Raw genomic sequence first — 15,286 nt, 5'->3', positions numbered from 1 at the left:
GGTATTAAAGAGGGCATGTTCTGCATGGAGCACTGGGTGTTATGCACAAACAATGAATCATGGAACACTACGTCAAAAACTAATGATGTAATGTATGGTGATTAACATAACAATAAAAAAATTTAAAAAAAAAGAAAAGAAAAAAATCTTTGCCTAACTTCATTGAGGTCACAAAGATTTTTTCCCATATTTCTTCTGGAAACTTAGTAATTCTAGCTCTTACATTTAGATCTGAGATTGATATTGAAGTGCTTTTTGTGTAAGGTAAGTGTCCAGTAAGTTCCTTTGTTTGTTTGTTTGCTTTTGCATATGACATCCATTTGCTCTAGCATGATTTATTGAAAACATTGTCTTTTGATCTCGTTGAATTGCTTTGACAATTTTATTAAAATTAAGTAACCATAAATGTATAAATGTATGGGTATATTTTTGGACTTTGTTCTTCCATCCCATTAATCTGTCCTTATACTAATACCACACTGTTGTGATTACTGTAGCTTTATAGTAAGTCTTTAAGTCAGATTCATCCATTCTGCCAACTTTGTTCTTTTTCAAAATTGCTTTGGCCACTCTAAGTTCTTTGCATTTCCATATAAACTTTAGAATCAGCTTGTCAATTTCTACAGAAAAATATGCTGGTATTTTGATAGCGGTTGAATTGAATCTGTGTATCAATTTGAGGACACATGCAATCTTAACAGCAGTAAAATCCTCCAATCTGTGAAAATTAGGTATTTTTCCATTTATTTAGATATTACCTATTTATTTATTTTTAAAGATTTTATTTATTTGAGAGAGAGAGACAGCACATGAGAGAGGGAGCACGAGTGGTGTGGGGGGTGCAGTAAATTTTAAGAAAATCTCCTTAATTTCTCTGTTTCTAGAGTATAGGTCTTCCACTTTCCAAATTTATTCTAAGTATTTTTTATGCTATTGTGAATGGAATTCTTCCCTTGATTTCATTTTCTAATTGTTCATTACTAATGTAAAAAGTACACTAGACTTTTATATATTAATCTTTAGCTCTGCTAAACTCGCTTATTCTAGTAGGTTTATTGTATTACTTTGAGTTTCCACATACAAGATCATAGAACCTGCAAAAAAAAAAGTTTACTTTTGCTCTTTCAACCTATATGCCTGTAATATCTTCTTCTTGCCTTTCTTGCACTGACTAGAACCTTCATAATATATTGAGTTGTAGAAGTAAGAACATAAATCCTTGCCTTGTTAATAATCTGAGTGGAAAGGTATCCAGTCTTTCACCAATAGCTATGAGAATAGCTGTAGACTCTTTGTCAGGTTGAGATAGTTTTCCTTGTTTACAGAGAGTTTTTTATCATGAATGGGTGTTGGATTTGTCAACTGAGTTTTCTGCATGTACTGAGATCACCATGGAGGTTTTATCCTTTTAATATGGCTTACTGCATTAATTAAGATCTGTTTGTCAAACCAACTTTGCATTCCTGGGATTAAAACTTGATCATGATAAATAATTCTTTTTATATGTTTTTGGGCTCAGTTTGCTAATATTTTGTTAAGTGTCTCTATATTCATAAAAGATACTGGTCTCGGGGTGCCTGGGTGGCTCAGTCAGTTGAGTGTCCAACTGTTGGTTTTGGCTCAGGTCATGATCTCGGGGCTGTGGGATTATGGAGTCTGCTGGAGATTATCTCCCTCCCCCTCTGCTCCTCCCCCTGCTTGAGTGCATGCATGCACTCTCTTTATCTCTCTTTCTCTCAAATAAATAAATAAAATCTTAAAAAAAGATTTTGGTCTGGAGTTTATTTCTGATCTCTTTCTCTGGTTTTTATATTGGCTATTGCTGGGCTTATACAATGAGTTCCTTTCCCATTTATCTTTGAAATACTTTCTATGGAATTGGTTTTATTCTTTCTTAAATGTTTGATATAATTCACCAGTGAAGCCATCTGGGTCTGGGTTGTTTTGTATTCTTTTGATGGCAAGATTTTTAATTACAAATTCAGTTTTTGTAATAGATGAAAGACTGTTTTGATTTTCTGTTTCTTCTTGAGTCAGTTTTTATAATTTATGTCTTTTAAAGAATAGGCCCATTTCAGCTTAAATTTTTAATTTATTGGCATAAAATTGTAATAAATACACCCTTAGTACTTCTTTACTATTGCTAGCACCTGTGGTGCTGCCTCCTCCCTCAGGCCCGAAGTTGGTCCTTGTGTCTTCTTTTTTCTTCTCAGTCTAGCTAAGTTTAGTAATTACATTGTTTTTCTCAAAAAGACACCTCTACTTTTATTGATTTTTTTCTCTATTTTCTATTTGGTTGATTTATTTTTTAACCTTTATTTAGTAATTTATTTTTTGTCTGTCTTTGAGTTTGATTTGCTCCTCTTTTTTAGCTTCTTGAGGTGGAAGCTGAGGTTATTGAGTTTACCTCTTTTGAACACAGACATTTAAGTCAATTAATTTCTCTCTAAGCACGTCTTTAAGCTGTATCCCATAGTTTGAGATATGTTTTTACTTTCATTCAGAACCAAAAAAAGTTTTTTTTAATCATGTTTATACCTAATCATTGTAATGGATTTGATTCTTTTTCCGATTATTTTTATTTCTTTCTTTTGAGGTAAATAGCACATGTATAAGTATTAATTTTTTCACATGTGGAATTTGAAGCTCATTTATCATTCTAAGCATGAATAGAATCATCCTTTTCTCATTTTTTGCCAGTAAAACACCAAATTGCAAGCGAAAGTCTTGAGATGATTAAAGTACAGCATGTTAGGGCGCCTGGGTGGCTCAGTCGGTTAAGCGACTGCCTTTGGCTCAGGTCATGATCCTGGAGTCCCAGGATCAAGTCCCACATCGGGCTCCCTGCTCAGCAGGGAGTCTGCTTCTCCCTCTGACCCTCCCCCCTCTCATGTGCTCTCTCTCTCTCTCATTCTCTCTCTGTCAAATAATAAATAAAATCTTTATAAAAAAAAATAAATAAAGTTTCATTGGGCGCCTGGGTGGCTCAGTTGGTTAGGCGACTGCTTCGGCTCAGGTCATGATCCTGGAGTCCCGGGATCGAGTCCCGCATCGGGCTCCCTGCTCGGCGGGGAGTCTGCTTCTCCCTCTGACCCTCCTCCCTCTCATTCTCTCTCTCGAAAATAAATAAAAAATCTTAATGAAAAAAAAAAAAATTTAAAGTACAGCATGTTAAGTAGTTAAGTAGGTGTATGTATGTGTTTATTTTTATTCATGGTAAATAATAAAGTCTTTAAATATTTGGGGCTCTCTTAAATCCTAGCCTAGGGCCAGCTAAGAGGTCGTACTCTCCTGATACCCTCCTGATAGATTTGCATAACTGATCATAGCAACACCTTTGCCAAGGGAGAGGCCTCATTGAAATCTTTCTCCTCAATGCTATTCCCAAGTTACTTAATGAACCCATTTTGCCAGTAAAAAGCTTGTATACATCAGAAAAAATATTGGGTCGGAATGCATATGTTTAAGATAATTGAACATTTTCATTTTCATCTTCTTTCAGAATTATTCTCCAGTACTGCTATGAAAACATAAATATAGAAGGTGTTTTAAATTTTAAAAACATAGAATACCTGGTAATTATATTCATTAGACTCACAGCTTCAATACACATGTGGAAATGATCATTTAAAAAAATTTTAGTATTGTGAAAATTCATTGCTTCTCAAAAACAGCATTTATTCACAATTAGCATATTAAATATTTGGATTAATGTTCTATTTTACACTCCTTATAATTTCTTCATAGCCACTTAAATCATATACAATTAATTTAGAATTGGGTCCACTTCAGACTTCCTTGATTTTCTTATGAACTGAGGAGAATTATTTACCTAGGCAAATTAACAGTGTAAATATGAGTTTTTTTAGTTGGTTCACCTAAGAAGCCAAATTATTTTTAAAAGCATCATTTGCGTATATAAAATTAATGTATAGATGAGCCTCATCTAACATTAAAGTGTAGTCTTTACTTTGAAGACATTTTATAGGCAATCAGTTTATATTATTACATACTTTGAAACCAGTTAAACTGCTTTTACTTTTAAATCAGTTTATATTCTTACATACTTTGAAACCAGTTAAACTGCTTTTACTTTTAAATCCTGGCTAACCTAGGTCTTTCACAAATTCATAGTTTACCTACCCTTTCCCTTGTTATCAGTCAGCTTTTTGCGTAGATTATCAGATATATTCACACATTGAACATCCCCTTTTTTAACATTTAAGATGACTTCTGTAAAGTTTTGTCTTTTCTCACTGGTGACCTTCGTGCCAAAGTAAGCAGGTCTTGCGTAATACTGAGCTCAGCTATCCTGGATCAAGGAGGACTGGGGGGAGGCGAATCAGTAAGGTACTTTCCTTTGGGAATACCCCATAATCTAGTGCCAAGTTCATTGCAATTCATAGCCTAGGACAATAACCAATTGTCTTGGTTTCTGTAATATTTCACAGGCAGTTTCGAAGATTTTTTTTTTTTTTTAATTTCCTAGGGGAGCTGGACTCTTCTGTCATTTCTGCTATGATCTATTACTTATAGTTTTAGTTGTGGATTTCTTTTGTTCAGGAGTAGTTATAAGTCAAGTGTAAACATTTTCTAATTAAAATTATTGACATACTTTTTCTATTCCTCATGCTTTAGTTAAGTCTAGAAAATGGTCTTTTTATCTACTGCTTACTGCAAAAACATGTTTTTCATGACTTTGAAATGTAATTTTGATAATCACCCTTGAAGGAGAAAGAATGTTTTTGTATCAGAATAAAAAATAAAGTTTTTTTTTTTCAAATACAGTTTCATTTTTCTCTTATGCATATTACCTCTTTTTTCTATTTACCATCACAGAGAAAAGCTCCAGCCTTTGGAACTTATCTCACTAATTCAAGGTCAGCCAAATTAATAGCTGGATGAGACTAAGTAGAAATCAAGAAAGACATATTTTTTAAAATAAATGTCATTCTCCTTTCACACAGGCATTAAAGTATTATCCAAACCTGATGTGGAAAAACTGTTGTTTTTATGATGCTATTTGTATTAGGCAGCCAATAATTTGACTTCCCTTTGTCATATTCTTTGTTCTCTTTTATGCCCCCAAATATCTAACATATTTAAATGAGATAAACTGTCTTATTCATCCATATAGAACTACATTTAGGAGATAGAAAAATTGATATAGGCAGGTATCCTATGGTTTGTGATGTTTGAGGCTATTTTTCCTATTGTTTATGGGTTGAGAATAATACTGGAGTTGTGAATACTGTTCATGTTATTTTGTTATTGTTATACTGTTAATACACAGTAGAATATTGTAGCATACTGATGGAGAAACTCCTCAGCCACAGAGAAAGGACATCCAAGATGCTAACATGTGGGCTTATCAAAAACAAAGGCAGCTTGTTACCCAATCAATCTATGATGAGAAGCTTTTGATGATTTATTCTTTAATATTAAAGGGCAGAGTCGCTATTTATTGATGGCAAGTGTCAGCCATGAATGAGAGGGACCAACATATGAGAACCTGGAGGAAATGGGCACAGTTGCAGTGAGCAGAGGAAAACTTGTACAAAAATTTTAATTGGTGCCTTTAGAAAGATGAAGAAAGATGTTGCATCTCTAAAACAAATGATTAAATGGTAACATAAGAAAATGTGCTAGACCGAAAGACCATGAGTGTCCAGGTTGTGCTCTGTACAAAGATTTACATGCCTAATCCAAGGCCTATTATCATGAAATGTAAAAACATCAAGAATAAAATAAATATCCTAAAAGCTTTCAAAAAGAGAGTGGAGCACGTAGAAAGAAGTTTGTATGAGTGAATCTGGACATCTCATCAGAACCTTGCCAGCTTGAAAAAAAAAGAAAGAATACGAAATCCTGAGGGCCAGTGTTTTTCACTTTGGAGTGCTGAGCACAACCACACCATCAGTCAGTGGTACGGATGAAGACGTGTTCAGATAGGCTAAGACAATAACAACAGAATTTCCCTGGCATTCTTTTTGGTGAAGTTTCTGAAAGAGTGCTTCAGCAGAATTAAGCAGAATAATAAAGAAATAAGAATACATAGCATTCAGGAAAAAGGGAAATGAAAAAAAAAAAAGAAGAAGAAAGAAAGAAAGAAACCAAAGAACAAAGAAGGATGGATGACACCCGGTTTGTTATGAAAGCAACACACACTTGAAGAAAGTAGGAGTGGCATTTCCAGCAGAAAAAAATAGAATCCGTGAATTATGTATATAGTACATTGAGTGTTTGGCAAATAGTATTGGTTTTTGATGGATCTCATGGAGCTTCTAGAAAACGTGAACATAGGTACCTGGAATATGAGGCAAAAATTTATTTAAAAGAGTGTTATTAACTCTTGGAAAAATTAAACATTGTAGCAAAAGAAAACATGATGAAGTATACCAATTGGCTCTGCAGTGAACAATATCTTTGCAGTTATACTAATGGAAATGCAATTAATTTTAAAACTGTGCAGTGATGGGGCGCCTGGGTGGCTCAGTCACTGAGCGTCTGCCTTCTGCTCAGGCCATCATTCCAGGGTCCTGGGATCGAGCCCCACATCAGGCTCCCTGCTCGGTGGGAAGCCTGCTTCTCCTTCTCCCACTCCCCCTGCTTGTGTTCCTGCTCTCGCTGTGTCTCTCTCTGTCAAATAAATAAATAAAATCTTAAAAAGAAACAACAACAACTGTGCATTGATTATGTTAGGAGGGGAGAGAGAGAGTTGTTTAAGGGGCTAAATCCTCATTTACCATACTAGAGAAGTTAGTAAATATTGCTTAAAAATCAGTAAGTCTGGAAATAGCAGAATAAGCATGGGTTTTAAAATATAGAAAAAAAGAACAAAGAAACATTCAAAAGAATTAAAAATGAGTGTCCCTTGAGGATGACAGGGGCCACTGTTGCCCATAAACTTTTTTAATATTTAGGACTCTATAAATACTCTTTGCAAATGTCCCTTTCCTAAAAAAATTTAATTTTAAAAGGAATTATGGCATTTAAAATGTCAGAGAAATAGAATAATTATGGATTGTATTCAGCTTTCTACATTTTTGTCGTGTTATTTTCTAGAGTTCCTGGAATAACTCTTGCTACAGATATTATCTGTGGTTTTCCTGGAGAAACAGATCAAGATTTTCAAGAAACAGTGAAGCTTGTGGAAGAGTACAAATTTCCAAGCCTCTTTATTAACCAGTTTTACCCAAGACCAGGAACTCCTGCTGCAAAAATCCCACAGGTTCCAGCACAAGTGGTAAGATATTTCTCTTGCAAAGTATTGGGTTCATCAGCCAGTAGCTACAAAAAGGCAGCTCGCTTGCCTCCCTTAACACGACTGGTTCAGGGGCGCCCGGCTGGCTCAGTCGGGCGTCTGCCTTCGGCTCAGGTCACGGTCCCGGGGTCCTGGGATGGAGCCCCGCATCGGGCTCCCTGCTCGGCGGGGAGCCTGCCTCTCCCTCTGCCTCTGCCGCTCCCCTTGCTTGTGCTCTTTCTCTCTCAAATAAATAGACACAACTGGCTCGTAGTATCACTTTTAAGTTAAACAATTTAGAGAGTTTTTCAAGATGGGGCCAGGGGCAGGGGAATATTGGATGACTTGAATAACTTTAGGCAACTAAAATATCACCTTTTTTTCTTTTGAGGAGTGGGATTCAGATGACACTGGGGAAAAATAATAATCTGGTATCACCTGTGTTGCTAAGAGAAATCTTGGATATTTGAAAAGAAGGCAACATTTAGATATCTGAGAGCAAAAGAAGCTTCATGTTTAGCTGAGTTCCGTAATTTGTTACTTACTGGGGGCCCCACGTCTTCCCTCTTTTTCCATGGAATAGATTTGATGTTTGCCATCCATCTGTCTATTTCAGATTTGTGTTGCTTTTACACAAATGAACCTCAACTTAATTTCATCCTTACATGTTCAGAAATGTATTAGAATAAGATAATTTAAAATGAATGTGAAAAAGTTTGAGATCCAGTAAAGGCAACCTGTTTTCCAGAATGCCTCAGAAATTAATGTTCTTAAAGTAATTTAGTTTCTAGATTTGTTGGCTAAAGATGAAAAAATGTTAATAAGCTTTAAGAGGAAGTCATATGTTTTTAACTGAAATTTTTGTTTTGTTTCAAATAACTAAAAGAAATTATGCTCTACCATTAATTTTCCTCAAAGCTTACATGAATAAATACTAAAAGGAATAACCCAGAGCTTGTTATTTTTTTCTATTATGCCATATGTGAATATCAAACATAAAACATACAGATTTTTTATTTCAACATTTGGTTGAAAAACCAAATATATTTTTTATTTGTATATATAGATAGATATAATATATTTTAAAGTCTGTTTTCCCCAATAAAACTGAAGTGAATATCATTCTTTGTTTTCTCAAAAATTTTGACATTTTTACTTGACAAGTTTCTGTGTATACAAAGTAAGAAAACGTTTCACAGGTAGACTGTTTAATTTTATTTCTAATTTAATCCATGAAGAAAGCAGATTATCACACCATGGACAGTCAACTTTTCACAAACATAGAAATAAGTCAAATTAATTCCTTATTTTTATATCTAAATTATAATTGCTTTTTTTTTTTTTTTAAAGATTTTATTTATTTGAGAGAGAGAGCACGAGAGGGGGGAGGGTCAGAGGGAGAAGCAGACTCCCTGCCGAGCAGGGAGCCCGATGCGGGACTCGATCCAGGGACTCCAGGATCATGACCTGAGCCGAAGGCAGTCGCTTAACCAACTGAGCCACCCAGGCGCCCTAAATTATAATTGCTTTTATTGCATATGGCAAAATTCCCTTTTTTTGGTCTGCAGTTCTTCGAATTTTGGCAAATGCACCCACTAGTGTAACTGCTCCCACAGTTGAGGGCTGGAATGGTTCCAACAGCTCTACAGAATGTCCTTTTTACTTTCTTGTAGCTCCTTCCTCCCTCCCTCCCCACGTCCTGGAAACTACTGATCTCTTGTCCTTAGAGTTCAGTCCATTCTTACTTAAACTTTACTTCTTTAATAAGAAAGGTTTTTGATTTGTAACATACCCACAGAAACATGTACAGCTGTACATGTACGTTTTTCTAAAGTGAATGCTCCCGTGTCCCCCCCGCACCCCCCCCCGGGGAAAAGGAAGAAACAGAATGTTACCAGTAGCCCAGAGCTCCCCATCCTGCCCTTCCCATTCCCTACCAGAAACCACTATCCCTTATGTTAACCTCAGACCTTCATTTGCCCTGTTGTTAAACTTGATATAAAGGGAAGAATTCATGAGTGTTTGAATGTCTGGCTTTTTGTGTGTTTAATGTGGTAATTCTTTTTATTGTCCTTGTGTTTCAGTAAAATTAATATTTGCCACACAGTTCTTGCCTGAAGTCTTAAGTTCACTGTTCAGGGTTAACAAGAAATGGCTTTTTCTACTGACTTTTATAAAACATTTAGCTTGGTCAATAAATAATTTTCATCCCTTTCTTCATTGTTTATTATTATACTGCTTTTGAGGATAATACAGCTTTCCTAAGATTTCACGTCTGAAACATCTATATGTCTCTCTGCCCGGAGTTGAACCTGTTGCTCACTGGGATTGTCAGTATTTATTTCAGGCATTGTGACAGTCCTTCTGATCTGTCCTGAAATAGTCAGGCACCGGCTGTCCTGGAGCATCTCCCGCCAGCCCCCGGGTTTTTTGTTTTTTGTTTTTTTATCAATATTATGTTGGTGAGACTAGTCTGTTTTTGCAGGTAGCTATGGTTCATCCATTGTCATTGCTATATAGTATTCCTTTGCACGCACATTTATCCATCCTCATGTGAAAAGAGAATTGGGTATGTCCAGCCTTCCTATTAGTATAGCAACTGATACTGCTGTCCGCGTTGTTTAGACCTTTTGTCTGACTCATCTACGCAAACATGTCTGCTGGGTGTGTAGCAAGAAGTGGAATCTCTGGGTCATAGGAAATACAGTGGATCTGCTTTGTATTGCCAAATAGTTTTCCCAAATACTTGAGTAAATTTACATTCCATCAGCAATATATAAACATGCTAGTAGCTCCGTATTCTTGCCAACACTTGTCATTGTTATGTTTCTGTTACTAGCCATATTGATAGGAATGTACTGTAATCTAACTGTGGTTTTATAGTTCCCTGTTAACTAATGATATCGAATGCTGCTTTTATGTTGATTGGATATTTGGATATAATTTTTCATGAAGTCTCTATTCAAACCTTTTGCCCATTTATCTGTTGGTTTACCTCTTTCCTTTGTCCCCCACCCCCAGCCCCCTTCCTCTGATTTGTAGGAATTATTTGTGCATTCGGAGTTCAAGTCCCTTGTTAGTCATGGTAATTTAAATATCTTCTTCCTTCTGTAACCAGTCTTTTCACTTTCTTACTGGTGTCTTTTGAAGACCAGACATTGTCCATTTTAATATGGTAGAATTTGTCAGTATTTTTCCTTTTGTTTTGGTGCTTTTGGGTCCTGTTTCAGGTTACTTCCCCATACCACCATGAATACACCCCTCAGTGTACTCATCCAGAAATTTTATTATTTTGCCTTTTACCTTTAGATCTTTAATCCACCTGGAATGTGTCTGTGTTTTACCATGAGGTGTGGAGGTCAAGAGTTTTGCTTTGTTTTGTTTTGTTTTCTATGGGGATATCCACTTGCACTAATGCCACTTATGGAATCTCATCCTTGCCCCACTCTCTTCCTGGTCCCCTTTATCATAAATCAGGTGTCTGTCTATATGTGTGCATCTCTCCTGGAACTTTACTCAGGTTTTTTGATCTGTTTGTCCATCTTTCTACCAGATCACAATGTTAATTATCATAGTTTTATAATAGCTATTGACACTGCTGTATACGCCTCTCAACTCTCTTTTTCTTGAACATTGTCCTAACTACTCTTGGCCCTTTGCCTTTCTAATTTTGTCAACTTACACCAAAATATTTTACTGGCATTTTGATTGAGATTGTTTTGATTATAGATCACTTGGGGGGAAATTGACATTGTAATAATATCTGGTTCCCCATCTTTGAATAAAGTATCTCTTCTTTATTTTAATCTTCTCTAATTTCTCTCAGTAATGTTTTATAGTTTTCTGTATACGAGCCTTGCACATCATTTATCAGTTCTGTTCCTGCATGCGTGTTCCCTGGCTACTATTGGAATGACTAATTTTCATTTTTTTGATTGTTATTGCTATTTAAAAATGTGGTTGATTTTATTTTATTTTTATTTATTTATTTTTTTTAAAGATTTTATTTATTTATTTGAGAGAGAGAGAATGAGAGAGAGCACATGAGAGAGGGGAGGGTCAGAGGGAGAAGCAGACTCCCTGCCGAGCAGGAAGCCCGATGTGGGACTCGATCCAGGGACTCCAGGATCATGACCTGAGCCGAAGGCAGTCGCTTAACCAACTGAGCCACCCAGGCGCCCCAAAAATGTGGTTGATTTTAGTATGTTTATCTTTCATCTGTCAACTTTGCTAATTTCACTTAGTAATTCTAATAATTTCTCTATAGATCTTTCTTCAGAGTTTTCTATGTATACAATTACATCATCTGCTGATAGTTGCAGTTCTGATCTTCATAACTTTTATTTCTTGTCTTACTGCACTGGCTGGGACTTACAGTACGCTGTTGAATTGAATTGGCCATTTATCTCTTCTTCCCAAACCCAGAAGAGTCTTCAGAATTTCTCCATTCAGTATAAAAGTTGACTATGGTTTTGGGATTAGGGAAGTTCCTTTCTGTTCCTAATTTACCCAGAATTTGTGTGTGTGCTTGTGTGTGTGAGCATGTGCGCATGTGTGTATGTGTGCGTGTGCATGCTTGTGTGTGCCCATGCATGTGCGTGTGTGTGTGTGTTTTAATCATGAATGGAATTGAACTTCATCACTTTCTCTTCAACTACTGAAATAATCATATAGTTTGTTTTGTGTTAAATCTGTTTATGAACTATACTGAATGGTTTCAGATGTTTAAATCAACCTTGCATTCCTGGGAGAAACTTCATTTGGTCATAATGTATTACTTTTGATATACTATTTTAGTTAATTTGCTAAAATTTTGTGAAGAACTTTTGCATCTTTGTTTGTGGAGGATTTGATCTGTAGTTTTCTCGTGATGTCTTCTTAATTTTGGTATGAGAGTAAAGTTGGCCTCACAGAATGAACTGGAAAGTATTTCTTTCTCTACATTTTTGTGGAAGAGTTTGTATAGAATTTGTATTATTTCTTCCTTAAATGTTTGACAGAATTGCCTAATACGGTAAGGAGAACTCCAAGATGGCCCCACAAACTCCCTTAACCCCTCAGCTCCAACCAGGGTACAGACTCTAAATAAGCCCTGGGACTGTTAATGTAATATATGCTCTGCCCTTTGGTTTCTTGGTTCTGCTGCTGAGTCATCTTTGCTTTTTTCATGGAGGGTGGCACAATTTTCTCAAAACCTTTGTGAGTCTTACCTAGATTTCCCTAGAGTTGGTTCTGTTAGACCAAAGCCACATCTATAGATCTTTATGATCCAAGCCCTTCTCTCCTGTAGCCCCCTGCTGGATACTTTTCTTTGTATCATGCTTGGAACTCTTGGGGCTTCTTTACTCCACCCCAGTCTCTTTCATCAACTTTGCAAAACGTCAGCCATTCTCTCTTCAGGTGTTCCTTTGGCTCCATTTTCTATCCCTCCTGGGATTTCAATTATATATGTTAGATATTTTCATTATGTTCCCCAATGTCTACGCTGTCCTTCTTTATACTTTTCATTCTTTATTCTCTTTGGGTTTCTGGATTTTTTTTCTCTTTGCCTGTTTTTTAGTTTCCTGATACTCACAGCAGTCACTGGGCCAACAACAGCAGAAGTAACATGCCATGGTCCCTGGAGGAGGGACACTGCTGTCACCACAGGGCTGCCACCCCAGACCTTCTCGGTCAGGGTCTGCGTCTCCAGGTGATTTGTGTATGCATTAATATTTGTGAGGTGCTCTTCTAGTTCACTAAGCTTCTCTTCATCTGTGTTCAATCAGCTGTCCAACCCATCTATGGAATTTCTAATTTTTAGTTAATTTATTTCTTCTTCTTCTAGCAGTACGATTTGACTTTTTTTCTTCATGGATTCTAGTGTTCTAATAAAATTCCTCATATTTTCCTTTGTATTTTTTGAACATATTACTCAGTTATCTTAAAGCTCATTCTGAATTCTCCAGTATCTGGATCTAATATTGGTTGTTTCTGTTGTCCTTTTTTTTTTTTTTTTCTTGATTTTGATCATGTCTTTTCTTTCCATGTACCTGATCATTTTTGTTAAATGGTGACCATTGTTTGTTTAAAAAACAAAATGAAACGATAGGTTCTAGACAGTAATGTATCTTTCTCCAAGAGGATTTCATTGTGCTTCTACCAGGCTCTCAGGTAAGGATTGATTATTTTAATTGGTCTGAGATTGATTTTTGAATCTGTTTCTCAGCCTTTCTGAGGATTGGTTTATTTCTGGTTTGCCCTTCCTTTTTGAATGCAGCCAGTGGTGTGCTGGGTATTGAATGACTGACTCTCAGTGGGAAGGCTTCTTCCTTGTAGCATTTGCTCATTTCCATAATGTAAATACATCTACTGCTGCCAGTTTCCAACTACCTGTGTGGCACACATGAACATGGAATTGGGAAGAGATGCCCATAGTCCGCTCTTGTGGGCTGGTAGAAAGCCACATCCAGTGTACCTCTTCAGGGCCTCATCTGATATTCTGTGGTGCTTACCAGGGCATTTTTGTCTCCCCAGGCTCATGAGAATGCCGAAGGCTCTGCATAGTCTCTAAGTCTCTTAGCTTTCGCCTGGCTCCTCAGCCTCCCGGCCACTGCTTACAAACTGATAAACACGTAGAAGGGAAAAGTGGCTCCAAGTGTTAAGCTCATGGACTTCCCTTCTCTCAAGGTCCTCCCTGTCTTGCTAGTTTTTGAGGTTGAAACAGGACATATTATATATTTTTATTCACCTTTTCTAATTGTTCTTGGCAAGATCACTGGTCTGATACAAGCTCATTTGCCTTAGCCAGAAGCAAGACTAACTACATAAAATCAGCTTTTGCTGATGCTTTTGCTTTTCCTCTTGTCTTTTATCTTTTAAACATAACCCCTTAACGTCTTCTTTACATTTTTAGATCTTAATAACCCAGTCCTGGTATAGCAGAACCTCTTTTACTGTTTTAGACTTTATACTTTAGAGCAGTTTTAGGTTTACAGCAAAATTGCGTGGGAAGTACACAGACTTCCCATGGACTCCCTGTCCACACACGTACAGCCTCCCCCAGTGTCAACATCCCACCCCATTTGTTAACATTGATGAACCTACACTGACACATCATTATCACCCGGACTCCGTAGCTTACATTACATTCTGTTCTCGGTGTTATATATTCTATGGGTTTGGACAATGTGTAATTACATGCATCCGCTGTTAGAGTATCAGGCAGACTAGTTTCACTGCTCTTCCCTGCTCTGTGTTCCACCTGGTCATCCCTCCCTTCCCCTAACACCTGGCGACCATTGATGCTTACTGTCGTCATCGTTTTGCCTTTTCCAGAATGTCATAGAGTTGCAGTCATACAATATGTAGCCTTTTCGGATTGGCTCATTTCACTTAGTAACATGCATTTAAGTTTGCTCCATGTCTTTCCATGGCTTTCATTTTAACACAGCAGACATTTATTGCCTCACAGTTCGAGAAATGAGAAGTTGAAAGCAGGCCCCCTGCTCCCTCTGGACCATGTATTAGAATCTTTCCTTCTTAGCTCTGCTCAGGTTACTGGTAATCGCTTTCCTCCACTTGCAGATGCATAATTTCAGTCTCTTCTCCATTGTCACATGGTGTCCCTGTGTAGCTGTCTTCCCATGACTGTCTCCTTATAAGGACCCCTGTTGGATTTGATTAGGGACCCACCCTACTCCTCATCTTAATTAGGTACCTCTGCAGTGACCCTCTTTTCAGATAAAGCTACATGCTGGGGTGTCAGGGGTGAAGTACTTCCACATATCTTTTCTGGGGTAGGGGGGAGATACAAGGCAGTCTACAGGACTTCTCTACCTTCTGTAATTATGCTCCAGGTAAAAACTGCAGCCCAGAAGAGGTTCACCTTATAACTTTCAGAACCTTGAATAAGGGGAATTAAACATTAATGATGAGACTTTAGAGATCTGCAGTCCAGGAGAGGATATATGATGTGCACTGACTCTTCATGGCTCTCTTAAATTTACCAAAAATTAATAATTGCCTATTTCTCTCAGGTACTTGATGAAACTGCTTAACAAC

The 15,286-nt window shown here is 36.9% G+C and overlaps 1 protein-coding gene across 5 annotated transcripts in view; it reads left to right on the top strand.

Moving 5' to 3' along the window:
* The window catches only part of CDKAL1 (CDKAL1 threonylcarbamoyladenosine tRNA methylthiotransferase), a 629,466-nt gene that overhangs the window by 468,852 nt on the left and 145,328 nt on the right, over positions 1–15,286 (top strand). For all 5 annotated transcript variants that reach the window (XM_081827610.1, XM_081827609.1, XM_081827611.1 and 2 more), the window contains one exon: positions 7,066–7,246. In XM_081827610.1, the coding sequence (XP_081683736.1) occupies positions 7,066–7,246 (181 nt within the window). The remainder of the gene's footprint in view (positions 1–7,065; positions 7,247–15,286) is intronic.

Source organism: Leptonychotes weddellii, chromosome 8 (genome assembly GCF_054177405.1).
Source record: "Leptonychotes weddellii isolate Sample4059 chromosome 8, ASM5417740v2, whole genome shotgun sequence".
In the NCBI taxonomy this organism is placed as follows: domain Eukaryota; kingdom Metazoa; phylum Chordata; class Mammalia; order Carnivora; family Phocidae; genus Leptonychotes; species Leptonychotes weddellii.
Note: the sequence above shows the minus strand (reverse complement) of the source record. Positions and strands in the feature narration are given on the sequence as shown.